This window comes from Megalops cyprinoides, chromosome 8 (genome assembly GCF_013368585.1).
Source record: "Megalops cyprinoides isolate fMegCyp1 chromosome 8, fMegCyp1.pri, whole genome shotgun sequence".
NCBI classification, from domain to species: Eukaryota; Metazoa; Chordata; class Actinopteri; order Elopiformes; family Megalopidae; genus Megalops; species Megalops cyprinoides.
Window position 1 is genome coordinate 1,907,861 of NC_050590.1, and position 14,705 is coordinate 1,922,565.

Below are 14,705 nucleotides of genomic sequence, written 5' to 3' on the forward strand. Positions count from 1 at the left end.
GTCAGGAAGCTGGGAGGAAATGCACTGACCTGGGGCTTATAGGAGGGAGAAGTGAAAGGTTGGCATTTAGGCTGAGAGCGTCCAAGAGGCAAAGTCTGTTTTTCAGCATCTGATGAAGGCTCACCCCCCCACTCTCCCCCGTTCTGGCACTGTGAAGTGTCAGTCTGTGGTCACATCACCTCAAAACCAAGGCTCTCTTGAGATTATTAGTTTTTTTTTTTTTTTGAGAAAGGGGGAAATTGAGTGTCCAAATGTATACACGCTGTTTCTTTACCTGCTACACTGATGTCATCATGGAACAGGAAGAGGAAATTACACGCAAGCTCCATTTCATTGCTATGGTTCTGCTTGGGGTCCTGTGTTCCAGCTTTGCATATGGATAACACTCAGCTCATTTTGGACAATACACTGCTAGGACATCAATGTACAGATACAGTTGTGTTTTTTTCCATGGTCTGTTGTGAATATTTTAAACAAGATTTTTAAACCTGAAATTTGTCACAAAATGACTCCAAACCTGGTTGGTACTGTGAAACCCTCTAATTATATCATGGGAATACCACAGATAAGTTAATGTATTGTTAACCTAGGTTCCCAAAGATTTTCTTTCCCTATAATAAGTGCACTGGTTTAGCATATCAGACTTATTGATCTTTTTTTTCTTAAATGCCAGTTCTTACAGGTTTGAAGTTTATCTGATTTCAATATACCAATCCAACTTACCAACTTACCATTTGTCTCAGTTACAGCACTGGAAAGTGTTAATGAACTGAGTTTTTGTTTGTTTTTTACATTTTTATATAAAAGAAAATGGCCAATTTGTTACTAAAGAATTTGCTTTGTATAAATTATTCAGAATCTTGTGTTTATATTAAATGATTCAGTAGATTCAGAAAGTTTTGAATGTTTTTGTATATTCTGTTGTATATATATTATGAATTCTTTACATTATGGGAAAAAATAAAGTATTTTGAAAGGATTATACAATAGAATTTTAGTTTCTCATTCTCGCTTTTTTCTAGTATTTCAAGTGCCACTCTCTTTATATTCAATAAAAAATTTCAACTGTAACGATTATATGATTTTTTTTTACTGTAACAGGTTATTTTATGCACATGTGAAACGTCAGAAATTGGAGGTGAACAAAGCAAATGAACATGGAAAATGTTCGCGACTTTTTAATATTAAAAATGTCACATTCAAAATAAAACTTAAGTAAACGTGATGTGTGCGACGTTTTAAAAATCTTGCATCCCACAAAAAAAAGGCTCAGCGCACACTTTGGCCTGCTTGCAGCTGGAGTTGGTCAGACTCAGGGCTCGAGGAGACCTCGAGCTGATGCAGCATCGCCATGATGACGGCGCGCAGCAGGGGCACGAGCCTCTCTGGAGCAGCCAGCTTTCCCGAGGCGGGCACGTGAATGAAGATCGCTCTCCCCTGTCCAAGAAGCAGGGAGTGGTAGTAAACGAAGTCACAGAGGTATCTGTATGTGAAGGGAAGATACGCTTTATTCTAGTGATAATAATAATAATCTACTAAAAATAAATCCTAGGTTTTCAGCCATCATAAAAATATCAATGTTGCGTCGTCTTACCTTCCGGCGTCTCTTGAGTACATCACGTCCAGCCCGCTGCTGTTGAGGAGTCTGGTGAGCGACTTCATGTCTATGATGGAGTCCACCTTGTCTGGACCTCCCGCTACACAGCAGTTTCCCTCGGGACAGAAGCCACACACGTCACGGTCTCTGTAACCCTGGTTCTTTCCTCTCTGTTCCAGCCGTACCGCTTTAGTCCCAGGGTCGATCCCCAGGTGAACGGCCAACTGCGACAGCGATGGGGAAGGAGCAAGAGCAGTCAGCTGCACGATATAGGCGGTTATTATTATTATTATTATTATTATTTTAACTTAATTTTGTATGACGTTGATTTTTAATCTTAACTCAAGACAAACTTAAAAGAAAAACAAATGCAATATATAGTTTTGACGGTTTATTTATCCGTTTTTGAAACAAACGTACACATGAATATAGTTGCATCCGTCAAAGAGCCCTATTGTCCGCATTCATAGCAAGTCAGCAGGTTTACCTTGGGACTGACTGTCTCCCAGATGTGGGAAATTAACTGCTGCGCTTTGACATAGCTCACTGGCAGCTCCTTAATGTAGACCTCCACGCCCTCTCCCAGACCCGTCGCCTTCAGGCCCTGAGGAAAGCGCACAGCACTATACTGCACTAACAACATCTCACAGTAGAACTCCGCGCGCTGAGCATCAGCGAAGGGAGCGCGTAAAAGAATCACCGAGGATACTGCAGAATGTGAGAATTTAGCGGCTGTGATTGTCATAAAACGCAAATATGAATTTGGGTTTGATCACAAATAAGGACATTTTGAGGTATTACACCACCAGGTGGCGCCACCGATATTGCCCTAGGCCTAGGGGAACAACCTGCGGGACCCCAGTCTTTTAAATAAATATGGATTGAACATTGCTACATTACCTGGGCTGCCTGCCAGCTGGGATTAATCAAATACTTCCTGAAAGGACCGAACCCTGAAAGATAATTGTAAGAAATTAATACCACGAATATTTAACACTCACAGTGTAAATTGTCTGCAGGCAGTGCCATAAAAGCACAAGAGGGCGCGCACACAGCACGCGACTGTCTTTCCCCCTCTTATTCTTATTATTTTTCCCTCTAATGACACGTACCTGTTACAACTACTACTTCACTTGTGTTAGACGACATCACGTACACTAGCTACTTTATAAAAAGCTGCTTTGGAAAGGCCCTTGTCCCCGTTGTTGTGAGACTTTGTTGAGGCTTTTTTTTTAAATCTCGGACTATAACGTTGTTCCGCGGATGACCGCGCTTAAGAAAGAGAAACTGCCTTTTTGTCGTTGACTTGAAATAGAGAACACGCTCCTAGCCGTCGCAATGTGACCTTCTAATCGCACGTGATATAATTAAGGTTCACTTTGAAAAATGAGAGGGGCAAACAGAAAATCTAGCCTTCACTTATGGTTAATGAAATCATTTATCAGATCGACGGGACACGAACTGCGTTAACCTAGTTTGATTAATCTGTGTGTTACAGCGAGTAGCCTACAGGGGAAACCTAATTATATTTTATGTATAGCATGTTTAGTTTCCGAAATTGTTTCCTTAACACGCGGCGACGCGGTGCGAAAACTGGAATCCAGCGAAATCAGTATTCGTTATAAATAGTCCTGAAAAGTAGGTATTGCGGTCAAAGACGAACGAGCGCGCGTCATTTTATTGCACTGACGATCTCTTCCCGTTGGGGAGTGCAATTCCATCAGAAAGCAGAGTAAGTTTTTTTGTGACCAGATTTCCATCCCCCAGCTGAATGGGACATAAGAACAGATCATCTCTGGCAGTAAGGGCCAAGATCCCGCCCACCTCCTTACTCCTTGCGAGGTGCACTTGTCAGTCGAGCCAGAATTAGCTCTCACCACAAAACTACACGCGGGCGTTCCGTCTCGCGCCGCCAGAGTAACAGCACTCTCAGACGCTCTCGTGTCTGAACCCCAGCTTTATTTTTTTTTTAAGTCACAGAGATATCGAGACAACATGTTGCAATTCAAGAGAACTTTTGAGAACGAAAAACTTCAACTCCAAGAGCTCAACAAGAGACTAAGCCAATACCTGTCCAGGGTCAAGCAACTGGAACAGGAGAATGCCTTCCTTATTACGGAGATAAACACCATTAGACAACAGAAATCGGTAGAATGGGAAAACCAATATATGCCAGAATTGCGGGAGCTCAGGAGGGTGGTGGATCAGCTGGCTTTCGAGAAGTCCAAAGCAGAGATGGAGCGAGAGAGGCTCCGGCGGGAGTTCCAGACGCTACAGGCACTGTGCTGTCAGGAGTCGGGGTTATGCAAAAACATTGACGGGGAACGGAGAGGCTTCGAGGTGCAGCTGCAGCAAGCAGTTAAGAAAAACGCTGCCCTGGAGGAGCACTTGGCCCAGCTCGATAATGAGTACAAGTTTCTGGAAGATGCTCACAGAAAGGAAATCACCCATCTCCGTAAAGAGGTGCGTTCCCGGGCGCTGCCCATTGCTGTCCCGCCGACGTTCCAGGGCGCCCCGACTATAACGATGGAGGATATCGAGGAATACGCGCTCGTGCTGTCCGAAACCTGGACTGAGAATTTCGAGGTGTACCGCAGGAGGGTGGAAGAGCTGGAGGAGTCAATCAAATCAGACAAGGCGACACTGGATGACCTCCAGCGGGAAAAGATGCAGCACGCGTCCGAGCTCAAGAAACTGCACGCGGAAGCCGAGAAACAAAACAAGCTGCAGCTGCATCTCGAGGAACAGCTCGTGAACATGCAGGAGACCTGTCGTCAGGAGATAGACCAGTATGTGGTGAGTGCAACATCATAACGGCGGTTTCCTACTGTCTACAACCTGAATATTTAAACCATTTGGAGTTTTGCGGTCATGTCTTCGTAAGACATACGTAAAGTACTTTTCAAGGCATTATTGAAAATATGGAGTTATGTGTATGTAAAGATGCTGGAACACTGGCATTGTCTGTAAACTATTTTGTGCCATATATCAAGCGAAAATGGTTGATTTATAAGTAGACTGTATTGTTCGCCTCCACTTTTCCCCTGAAACCACAGAGCACCGCTATTGTCTGATCCACCACACCCACTGATTTAGCAGCCTACGCAGGTCTTACGCGATGCGCGCAGCGTGCTTCTTCAACTTGTGTCATGTTTGGTGCTGTACTATTTTAGGAATACGTAACGACACGAAGAAGGACCAAAGAATGCATGTTGTAAAGCAATATATGTTTAATTGACTATGAAGCATTTCAGTTACATGACTTAGAAGTTCGGCGCGCATACGCAAACCACAGGGTTGCCCAATCCAGTATTACGTTACTGCTAATATCATTTTAACGATTTCCCACGACACATGTGTCCTTATTTATCTAATGCGGGTTTGATATCAAGCCCTAGTCCACCTGAATCTGACTGGAATGTAATGCTTTATTTGTGTTTCAGAGAAATCTTCAAAATGTGTTGCTTTGCCGTTGTCACTATACATAATTAACCCAGTGAGATCCATACACCTGAAGAGGTGTTAGTCCGAAAATCATGAGCAATGAAGCACAGAGCAGCGAAGCTGTGACGCTGTACCACTGTTAGATGCGGGGTAATGGTGATAACCTTGCCTTACAGGACATGTTTGCTGATAAGACGTAGCTTCGAGATAGTTGGAGTGGTTTGGTACGCGAGACGCACACAGAATTCTACTTGAGTTTCAGCGACAGCTCTCTCCGACTCGGAGCGCGGCTTCTGACATTCAGGGTCTGCTGCGCCCACAGCTGCAAACCACCTACATCAAACGACAGCTGCCTCTGACAGCTACAGAGGAAAGACGATCAGGCGTACCTGCCTGCGAAACGATTAACCCAGCAACCCGCCTTATTAGATCGGGAGTCTTCATCCATGATCAAAGCTGACGCTGGTGTGACCTGAGATTCCATGCAGCGGCTCAGTTGACTCCTAATGAACATCACACTTATTAGCGTGTGGAATATTTTCAAGTGACTATTCATGCAACTTACATTGTGTAGTTTGTAAACACGTATTGCAGTAGAAAGACTTCTCCCTCTAGCAGAAATAGAGTTTATTTTTTTTCTCCCAGTGAAAAAATTCACCTGCTGCAGAGACTTGTGTTTTACCTGAGCCTACATAACCTGAATTAGAGCCATATGAAGGTTTGCCGCCTAAACATATTATCACGCGCAGCTTTATTGGTCTCCTAAACCAATTTGCCCATAGGTCCGCAAATCCTCCTGACCTCCTAAAGGCGAGCGCAAGCACAACCCGAGCATGTCAATCAAGTAACCTTGTGTGCATCTGGCGGCGGCCGTGCTTAATCCGAGGGAAAGTACTTTAAAGGCACCGGAAGCCGAGTTTAAGACTCGATTTTGAAGCAATTCCTCCAGGGACCGTAAAGAAAATTGTCACGTTTGTCGGAAACTCTTGCAGAATTATCAGTTCTCTTATTATTGAACCCTATTTTAACCAGAGAGTAGGAATGGGTCAAGCGGTCATAAATGATCAGTGGCGCTGTTTCCGTTAATAATGCAAGGCTACACTCCGGGAATCAGCTGTCAGAAAACAGAGTAACAAGCACAGCAAACACAGCTGTAATTTAACTCCCACAATGTAAAAATCCATCCTTCCTTATGTCCAAGAGAAGTTTGAAGCCCAAGGTGCTGAATTCATGTGCATTTTTATGCCTTTGAGCACAGTTCGTGTAATGGTACACAGCCATTGAGTCACACATTACAACACAGCGTTTGTTTAACAACATTTCTGATGGGTCCTGCTATTTACATTGGTACATAAACACACCCACCCATACATCAGCATCAGCAGCTGATTATTCAATTTAAAATTCAAGTTTACAAATATCACACAATTCAAGTTTACCAACATATACATTTGTATTGCCAAAGCAGTATATATAAATATAGAAATTTAACCAGTGACAATAATAAAATAATGAACAGTAATGGAACAATCAACAATGATGATTACGTTCTTTTTCCTCACATGCTCTCTCAACCTCTCTCTGTATCCCCCTATTTCTGCCTTCCTCTCTTTTTACACTCTCTCTTCCTCTCTCTCCCCCACCCCCACCCCCTCCACCACCCAGGCCATTATTGGGGAGCTGGAAGAGGAGCGTAAGATGCTGGCCAACACCATTGCTGAGAAGCTAAAGGAGCACCAGCAGCTCCTGCAGGTCAAGATGGGCCTGAGTCTGGAGGTGGCGGCTTACAGGTATGCAGGAGCCTGCACCATCCCTGACCTCTGACCTCATTACACACCCATCCGCTGTTACCACTTGCCTGTCTACCCATACGTCCAGAGGGACATTTACCAGACTGCACCTGTTACAGCCAGAGTCACAGAGTTCTGCTGGAGTACCTTAGTCAACGGTAGCCATGGCAGAGTTGGGCTTCATAACGAGAGGGGCTACACTGTGGTTAGTTATGGACTAATGTGAACCCATTAAAAGATACTCCCCATCGAAACACCATGATTCGCTCAAAATACTGCGACATTATTACTGCATGTCATTGATACCCAGTTTGGGATTCATGAAGTATTCTCTCATTCTCATTCAGGAACTGAAGCTAGAATCTTTCATTCACAAATTAAACTTAACTCCTGCACTGGTTTGCCATATCCCAACAAATCACAGCAACTCTGAGACTATAACTAAAACGTGAAAACCTGCAGAACATGTTATGAAGCTTTTGTTTGATGATGTATGGCTTTTTTGAATTGGAGACACTAATCTTCAGTTACGATTTGTAAAGGAATCTTCTTCATGAAAAAATGATTTTGTCATTTGGCAAATAATAATAACATTGTGGCATAGCAGTAAAGAAGCAGGGCTTCTAACCAAAAGGTTGCTGGTTTGATTCCCTGCTGGGGCACTGCTGTTGTACCCTTTGGCAAGGTACATAACTCATAAACTGACTTAGAGAATATCCAGCTGTGTAAATGATAAATGAATTGTAAGTTTGTCTGGATAAGAGTGTTTGCTAAATGACAACAATGTAATGTAATAATAATATAGGCAATATCACCATTGTACATAAATACAAGCTTACATCTAAGTGTTGATACAAAATTACTGCAATGGTGGGATCATCAAAGAATAATCTTAGATAGTAGACTAGATAGTAGTAGACACTTTCAACAAGAAATTCTGAGGCTAGTTGTGACACTTGTAAACCATCTGCTTCAGCAGAATACAAAACATGACCTGCTCACTTGTTTACTCACTGTGTGAAATAAAGAAATGTGTCACACCATCCTAAAGACCCGTGCACTTGTATCTTTATGACCAGAGAATCTTGCTGCATCTACAGCAAGTAAAGAGTTTCTTTTTAAAATATTTAAGAAGTACTTCCACACGACACATGCTGTATGCTGAAAAAACACACATGCACATACACGTTTGCATCCTAACTGTGCTTTTATACAGCTTAAAAACGTTTTTTTTAGTACATACACTGAGCTCTTCTGTTAGGAATGCAGAGTCGCGGTAATATGCCCAATAGTAGGTACCACCTAGTAATTGCCTTAAGGGAAATGTCCATCTTTACTGCAGCATTCTGTGATGGGGTCCAGCTGAGATTGTGGGGCACTCCCTAAGTGTGAGGTAGTGCAGAACAAATCCAAACTCTTAATACAGTACTGGAACTGCACATTGGTGGACATTGAAAACATGAGTATATTAGAGGCTGTTATTGGATTCATCAAACTCTGAGTGTGAAGACCACACTTGGAAAACTGAGGTTTCTAAATAAATCTAGATTGTTTCCCAGTTCTTCGTTTTTTTTTTTTTCCTTGAGGGCTTTTTGTTTTGGCCGGCCTCTTCTTAAGCCCCTCAGAGCTCTGGGCAGCACCACAAAGCCCCTTTCTGAAACACTGCGTTCTTCTTGGAATGTATTTTTAGTGATTTCATGTACCGCTGTAGCAACATGACAACTGTTGCCCTTCCATCTGGCAAGAACACTTAGGCATTCCGCAGGGATCCCGTCACTCAGAGTAGATCCTTTACGGGTTACAGGAACACCGACCTGAGCACAGAAAAGGGCCTTCAAATCTCAGTTTCATCATGTAGGTAATCCATATGATCAATCCCTTAAACTCCAGGTGAACAGAAAATCAATGTGTTTGGCTGCTGTATGTAACATTCTAGCTAAAACAAGCATTCAGGCATGAAATTACAATGAAACTGAGGGCATAATTTATAATAAAGGGTGCGTGTTTGGTGTTGTCATAACAAAACCAAACTGTGAGTGCTCACAGTGGTTATATCATCTTTTGATAGTAGCTATCATCTATCGGGATATTCTTAGCTCCTGCTGCATACCTAACATTAATACACACCGGTATTTCTGACAGAGGTGGGACCTGCTTTCACATAAATTTTCTTGTGCAAGCTGGCATTGCTGACATGGTTCTCTGCTCTTAAAATAATTGATTACCTCCTTACTTTCAACGCTTTGTACAGACAAGAATCTCAGAATTGGCCACCTCAATCTGTCCTGGACAGATGTACCCTAGGTGTGCTTAGCTGTACCCCCGATGGGCAATGTGGTTTTTCCTTCATGGTCCACCTCCATGCCCACTCTAGTGCTGTGTCACTGGCTAGCATTCTGATCCATGAAAGAGGGCAAATGGGACGTCACTGTGCTTATTTTTAGCTTGGTCTTCCAGTCATACACAGAGGACTTCCACAGAGGTTGTAGCTCTGTGAATGCGATCCCACGGGTAGTTCTCTCCGCTCATGTTCTGATGTCCTTCTCTGTTCCACCCAGAGCAAGACTGAAATCGCTGCTGAGGAAGGTGAGGTGTTTGATATACTTTATCTGCTCGGCGTTGATTGCAAAAAGCTACAGCTGTGGCGTGTGTCAATCACGGCCTCTGTCTTCTTTTTTTGCGTTCAAAGGATTTGGTGCGTAACTCTTGGTGCGTAGCATCTGTCCACGCTCGGTGTCAGGGTGTGTGATGGCCGAGGAGGAGCATAAGAACGGCTCAGGTCCTCCTACGAGGTGAAGCTACGCCAGATTTGTGTCTGTGATCTGAGGGAACTACACGTGTTGCTCCGTGTTGTATTATTTTTTCAAGTGGTGGCCCTGCCTAGCGAGCGATTTCCTGCACCTCTGCCTTTCTCCCTGACCCTCAGCATGGATGCCTCTTGTGTCTCTCTCCAGGGCACTGCTGGAGGGAGAAAGGAGAGACTCGTCTGTGTGGACCGATCAGTACGCCAGAGAGCCTTACAGGAGAATAGGTAAAGTCTGAGAGTTACAATTACAAGTGTACAATAACAGTTTGAAGCCTGCTTTGTTTGAGGCAGACACAAAACTCGCATTAAAGGGAAAAAGCATAAAAAGCTAATAAGGGTAATTGCTGTTGTGCTATGCTTTATATATATTTCTTAAGATAACTATTAAGGTAAAGACTTGATAATACTGTTAATATATCAGTGAAGAGCTTATAGTGCTGACCTCATCCTTTCCCCAGATATAAAGATGCCTTCAAAACCATGGACCGTGACACCCAGGCAAGAGGGATGGACACAGTATCCATCGGGCACAGGGCCTGAGGTCAGATACATGGACCTGGCCTCCAGTCTGAAAGCCTCCTTTGAAACAAGTCACTTCAGACCCATCGGCCCCACCAGGGTAGTCCCTATCAGTATCCATGGAAGGGAACAGCAGAGGTCCCCAGCCAAACAAGATATACCCTCCTTCACCAAAGCACCACAGGCTGCCACAAACATCCAAAAGAAAACACAGGAAGAGACAAGTGTAAGAATGAAAGAAACCTCACAGAAACCAGCCAGGGGTTTGACAGGCCAGCGGCAGCCAGTCCTGGCAAACAGGTCCAGCCCTGCTTCTTCACCAACAGCAAAAGTCTCATCGCCTGGGATGAGCACAACCTCTGCAAACACAGAACAAGTTGCCAAGCAGAATGTCAGAGGAATCAAGGCAGGTAACTTGGATGTGAAAAAAGTCACTGTGAAGCAGTGGACAACCCCAGAGAGAGAGGAGGAGACAAGTAAAGTTTCAGAGAAGTCAGAGGTTAAAGTTATGAAGGAGGATCTCAGGGAGGCAGACACAGCAGACACAGGAGAGACACTTCCGAGCAAAGGGAAAATACTGGAATCAATCGTTATGGAAGAGATCATCAAAAAGGTTATGAGGCCTGCTGGTCTCGACACAAAGATCAGCTCATCTCCTGACTCAAAGGTCACCTATCAGGTGGAGAAAATGGAAGGAGAGGACGGGAAGACTAAGACTCAGATCATCCTGGAGTCAAAGGTGGAGGAGGACTTGGACGTGTCGGACGACTCCGTGCTGGAGGAGCTCCTCAACAAAGGGGCAAAGAAGATCTCTTTGGAGGACGTCAAGGGAACCCCGACGGGTAGCATGATCGAGAACCTCCTCACCCTGGGGCTCCAGGATGGCACTGATCTCGGAAACAAGTCGGTCAACGTCGAGATCATCGAGGAGACGGTGGAGGGTCATGTTGAAGAGCCAAGTGAGGTGAAGCCTGAACCAAAATTCTTCCAGCCCTCCTCAATGTTCTTCCAGATCGAGGAGCTGGAGAGCGACTCTCATGCCACCAGACTCCCACAGAGCCAAGCTGAAACGCGGAAAGAATTTGTGTCAGGGGACACAGAATACAGACGGGATGGATCAGCCTGGATCAGGGAAGGGTCCAAAGGTGTGGACTCTCCCTACTTTAGCCAGGCTCAGGAAACTGACTACTTTGTCTCCACACCTGATGACAGTGTCTCAGAACCCGAGGAGGAGCATGGAATTTCATCTTATGGAAATTACGGGGTAGTGGACGACCTGTCAGATGAAAGGTACTATCAAGAGGAGCCCCATATCACCCAGAGGTTTGAGGAGGACAGTGGATTCAGAGGGGTGCCTAAGACCACTTACATGATGAGTGACCACAGCTTCACCAAAGACAGATTCCCTGAGTGTATTATTGAGGAGGAGATCCACGTCACCCCCACAGTGCAGGAGTCAATGCTGGAGATCCTGAAGGAGGACTCCATGGACCCAAAGAAGCAACTCAGGGGGGCTCTGGAAAAGCTCCAGGGAAATGTGTCTGAATCTCTGAAGGAAGAGCTGGCTCTTTTATCAATGAATGACCAAGAAGGTTCTGATAATGTGTCGGTTGACATCAAGAAGGTGCAGCAAGTTTCAGACAATGGAACGGTCACCCTCATGGCCGAGCTCAATGTTTCCCAGACACTGGAAGATCCCAGTTTGCTTAAGGGGGAGGGGTTGAGTTCCTCCCACCCGAGCGTTCAACAAAGCAGCACCAGCGGTGCGAGCGGAGGATGTGCAGCAGAAGTTTTCAGAGACTGGGGCACGGAAGTGCAAGGGATGCCATCGACCTCCAGATCCGAGAAGGTCATCAAGCTGAGCCCCACCGAGAAGTCGTTCACCTTCCAGATGGACGTTGGGAATGTCACCTCTCCTGCCAGCGGGGGCAGGGCCCAGGAGTTCCCAGGGTTCTTCACGCCAGGCCAGAGATCCGTGGGAGCCAGTGAGGGAGAGGCGAGGGAGGGCGTGTACAGCTACATGCGCAAAACAGTCGTGAGTGACGACCAGGGTGACGTGTTCACCTATGGTCAGGGGAGCACGGGCGAGGCCAGGGATTGGGAGGGCTTTGCCACGCAGCAGGCAGAATTTGGCCAGGTGCTACAGTCTCAAATTGTTGACCCTAAGCTAAAGATCAGTCAGGAGAAGAAAATTGCCACTGTTTACTTGGAAAGTACAAAGCATAATTAGGCAAGGCTTGTCATACTGGTTAAATTTTCTCAACTACTGGATTTGAAACTATTTTGATTCAAATTTATTTGGTAAAACGTACATGGAGAATGTGTGGTTTGGCCTTAGTTCAGGACAGTGAAAATTAATGTGTGGGGAGTAATCCTATGTCTAAAAAATTGATTGAGACAAAAAAATATAACTTTTATAATGAGCATCTTGCAATATACTATATGTTTTTTTTGTTTGAGCTGCGTTATCAGCAATATTCACATTCTGCTGTGAAGCTTTCAAAGGAACTTTGTTTCCTTATTTTCTCCTTTTCTTAAATATATATTTTTGTACTTAAGTACTACTAATCTTTAGTCTGGCCCTGTGCTGGTAATAGTACAAAACAAAAAAGTAATGTTCATAACTACCTTGCAAAAGAAAGGCTTATGTATGTTACCATCCAGTTATGCTTTAAAGAGCTTTATATTTAGTCATATCATAACACAGAAAGATACATTTTTCCTACTATTATTCTATTATATATTACAATTTGTACCAGCAGTAACAGATTAATGGTTGGTTGTTTTGATGTATGTTTTGACATTTAACATTTTTGTTACATTTAACATTTTTCTGTGATGGATATATATAAGTTTGCCTGTCATATATGATATGAAGTAATACTCCTACCTGCCTAGAGAATTCTTACTTAGGAAACACTGCTGTGCATTTCAGGAGTATAATAACTGGAACACAGCTTTGGATGTCTTCAAAAAAAACTATCCGCTGTTATAATTTTGGATTCAGATCTTAGGGCTGCATGTGAAATTGAATCACCCTTTAGTAAGACACACTCCCTGCTGTCTGTTGTCTTTCCTTCCATTTCCTTGTGGTGATCTTTTAATCCTTAAATGGCATTAGCTCCAGGGCCACTAATCCAGACAGCTCGGTTCCTAAGACGGTGAGAGTGATGAGCGAGTGAGGTTGCCTCTACACCCCCTCCACAGACCTGCACACAGCTATATATCGTTACGCTGCTACCACCTTTCTCAGTGCACTTGAAACACACCAACAGGTGGCTTTAAAATCATGCTTAAAACTCAGCTGTTATTATATCCACTGTTTTTTTTATGGTTTGTCCTTAAATTTAAACATTTTCTTTTGTCTGGGTGACCAGTGAATAATACATAGTGAACCGAAAAACGTAACGGTCTGTTAAATTCAGACTCTCAGAGTTAAGGACGAACTGCGAGTTGTGTAGGACTGTGGTGTTCCAGCTGCGTTTGTGAGAGCTGGGTTTCCTCTAATCCTGAGCTGGCCTTCACCTTGGGGCAGCAGGTGAGGCCGCCGCGGCCGTGGCTATTTTTGGACCTGGCGCAAGCTTAGTCACAGGCGGAAGCGGCACCAGCGTGTCGCCTTCACTCATCTGGCACCTGCCTCAGCAGTGCACTGCTTTACTGTGACACACCATGCCAACACACACCTGTTACAAAGACAGCGTTACAGACTCATGGTCACTCGGCTATCGCAGCACACATTTTGATTTGAAAACCTTTTCCAAATAAAACAGAAGATTTCAGCAACTAAAGCAGTATTTTGAGTGTCACACTCAGATTGCATTAGCGTTGGATGTTTGTGACCTTTGTCTTAATTTGCATCATTCGTTTTATCTTCTTTTCCTGTTTTGTTTTGATTATGTATTGGTCTGCTCTTAGCCAGCAATGATGCTAGCATGAAATAGTTTTTTTTTTTTTGTTTCTGTTTTCGAAAACTGATGTTTTTATTTTACACTGATGCACTTATGTAGAGTATTTAACCATATTTTAGAAGGTATTTGTTTGTTGATAGCAGACTTTGTTCTTTGAGTGAGTGCAGGTGTCGCTGCATGCATTACACCAGATAAATGTAAGCTGAACTTGGAGAAAGGCACTGTGGCACCACGAAAAACATTTTTTCCTCAACGTGGACTCCCACATTTTCTGAGTGGAGCTCTTCCTTCACACAATTTATCATTAATAATTGGAATCATTTATAAAGGGAACGCAACAAGATGCATTCATTTCTTTATTAGAAACTGGAATTTAAAAGAGGCAAAATTAAACCACTTTGGCAGCTTTGTATTTTACCCAATGTTTTGGAATTGGTCAATACAGCACAAAGGAAAATTAAACAATTATTTCAGCCTGTCTCGGAGTCTGTGTAGTTCTTGAACACAGCACATGTCCTAGCTGACAGAGAGGTTGCAGCCACTGCCAGTGATGGAAGGTCCAGCAGCGGCTGTTCCAACATCAGGCATGTTTGTGCGTGAGTGCACACCATGCCATGTGTAGTGCTTTTAGAGGGGGCAGG

At 44.0% G+C, this 14,705-nt stretch overlaps 2 protein-coding genes across 2 annotated transcripts; one reads left to right on the forward strand and one right to left on the reverse strand.

The window, feature by feature from the left end:
- Window positions 1-1,224: 1,224 nt before the first annotated feature.
- On the reverse strand, window positions 1,225-3,245 carry pgpep1l (pyroglutamyl-peptidase I like). The gene is made up of 5 exons (XM_036534998.1): window positions 2,710-3,245; window positions 2,498-2,550; window positions 2,085-2,201; window positions 1,595-1,821; window positions 1,225-1,483 (listed from the first exon to the last, which is right to left on the reverse strand). The coding sequence occupies exons 1-5, from the start codon at window positions 2,744-2,746 to the stop codon at window positions 1,270-1,272; spliced, it is 648 nt and encodes a 215-aa protein (XP_036390891.1). The 5' UTR covers window positions 2,747-3,245; the 3' UTR covers window positions 1,225-1,269.
- Window positions 3,246-3,373: 128 nt separating this feature from the next.
- On the forward strand, window positions 3,374-14,536 carry LOC118781871 (synemin-like). The gene is made up of 4 exons (XM_036534997.1): window positions 3,374-4,393; window positions 6,707-6,831; window positions 9,786-9,862; window positions 10,096-14,536. The coding sequence occupies exons 1-4, from the start codon at window positions 3,593-3,595 to the stop codon at window positions 12,384-12,386; spliced, it is 3,294 nt and encodes a 1,097-aa protein (XP_036390890.1). The 5' UTR covers window positions 3,374-3,592; the 3' UTR covers window positions 12,387-14,536.
- The last annotated feature ends 169 nt before the right edge of the window (window positions 14,537-14,705 follow it).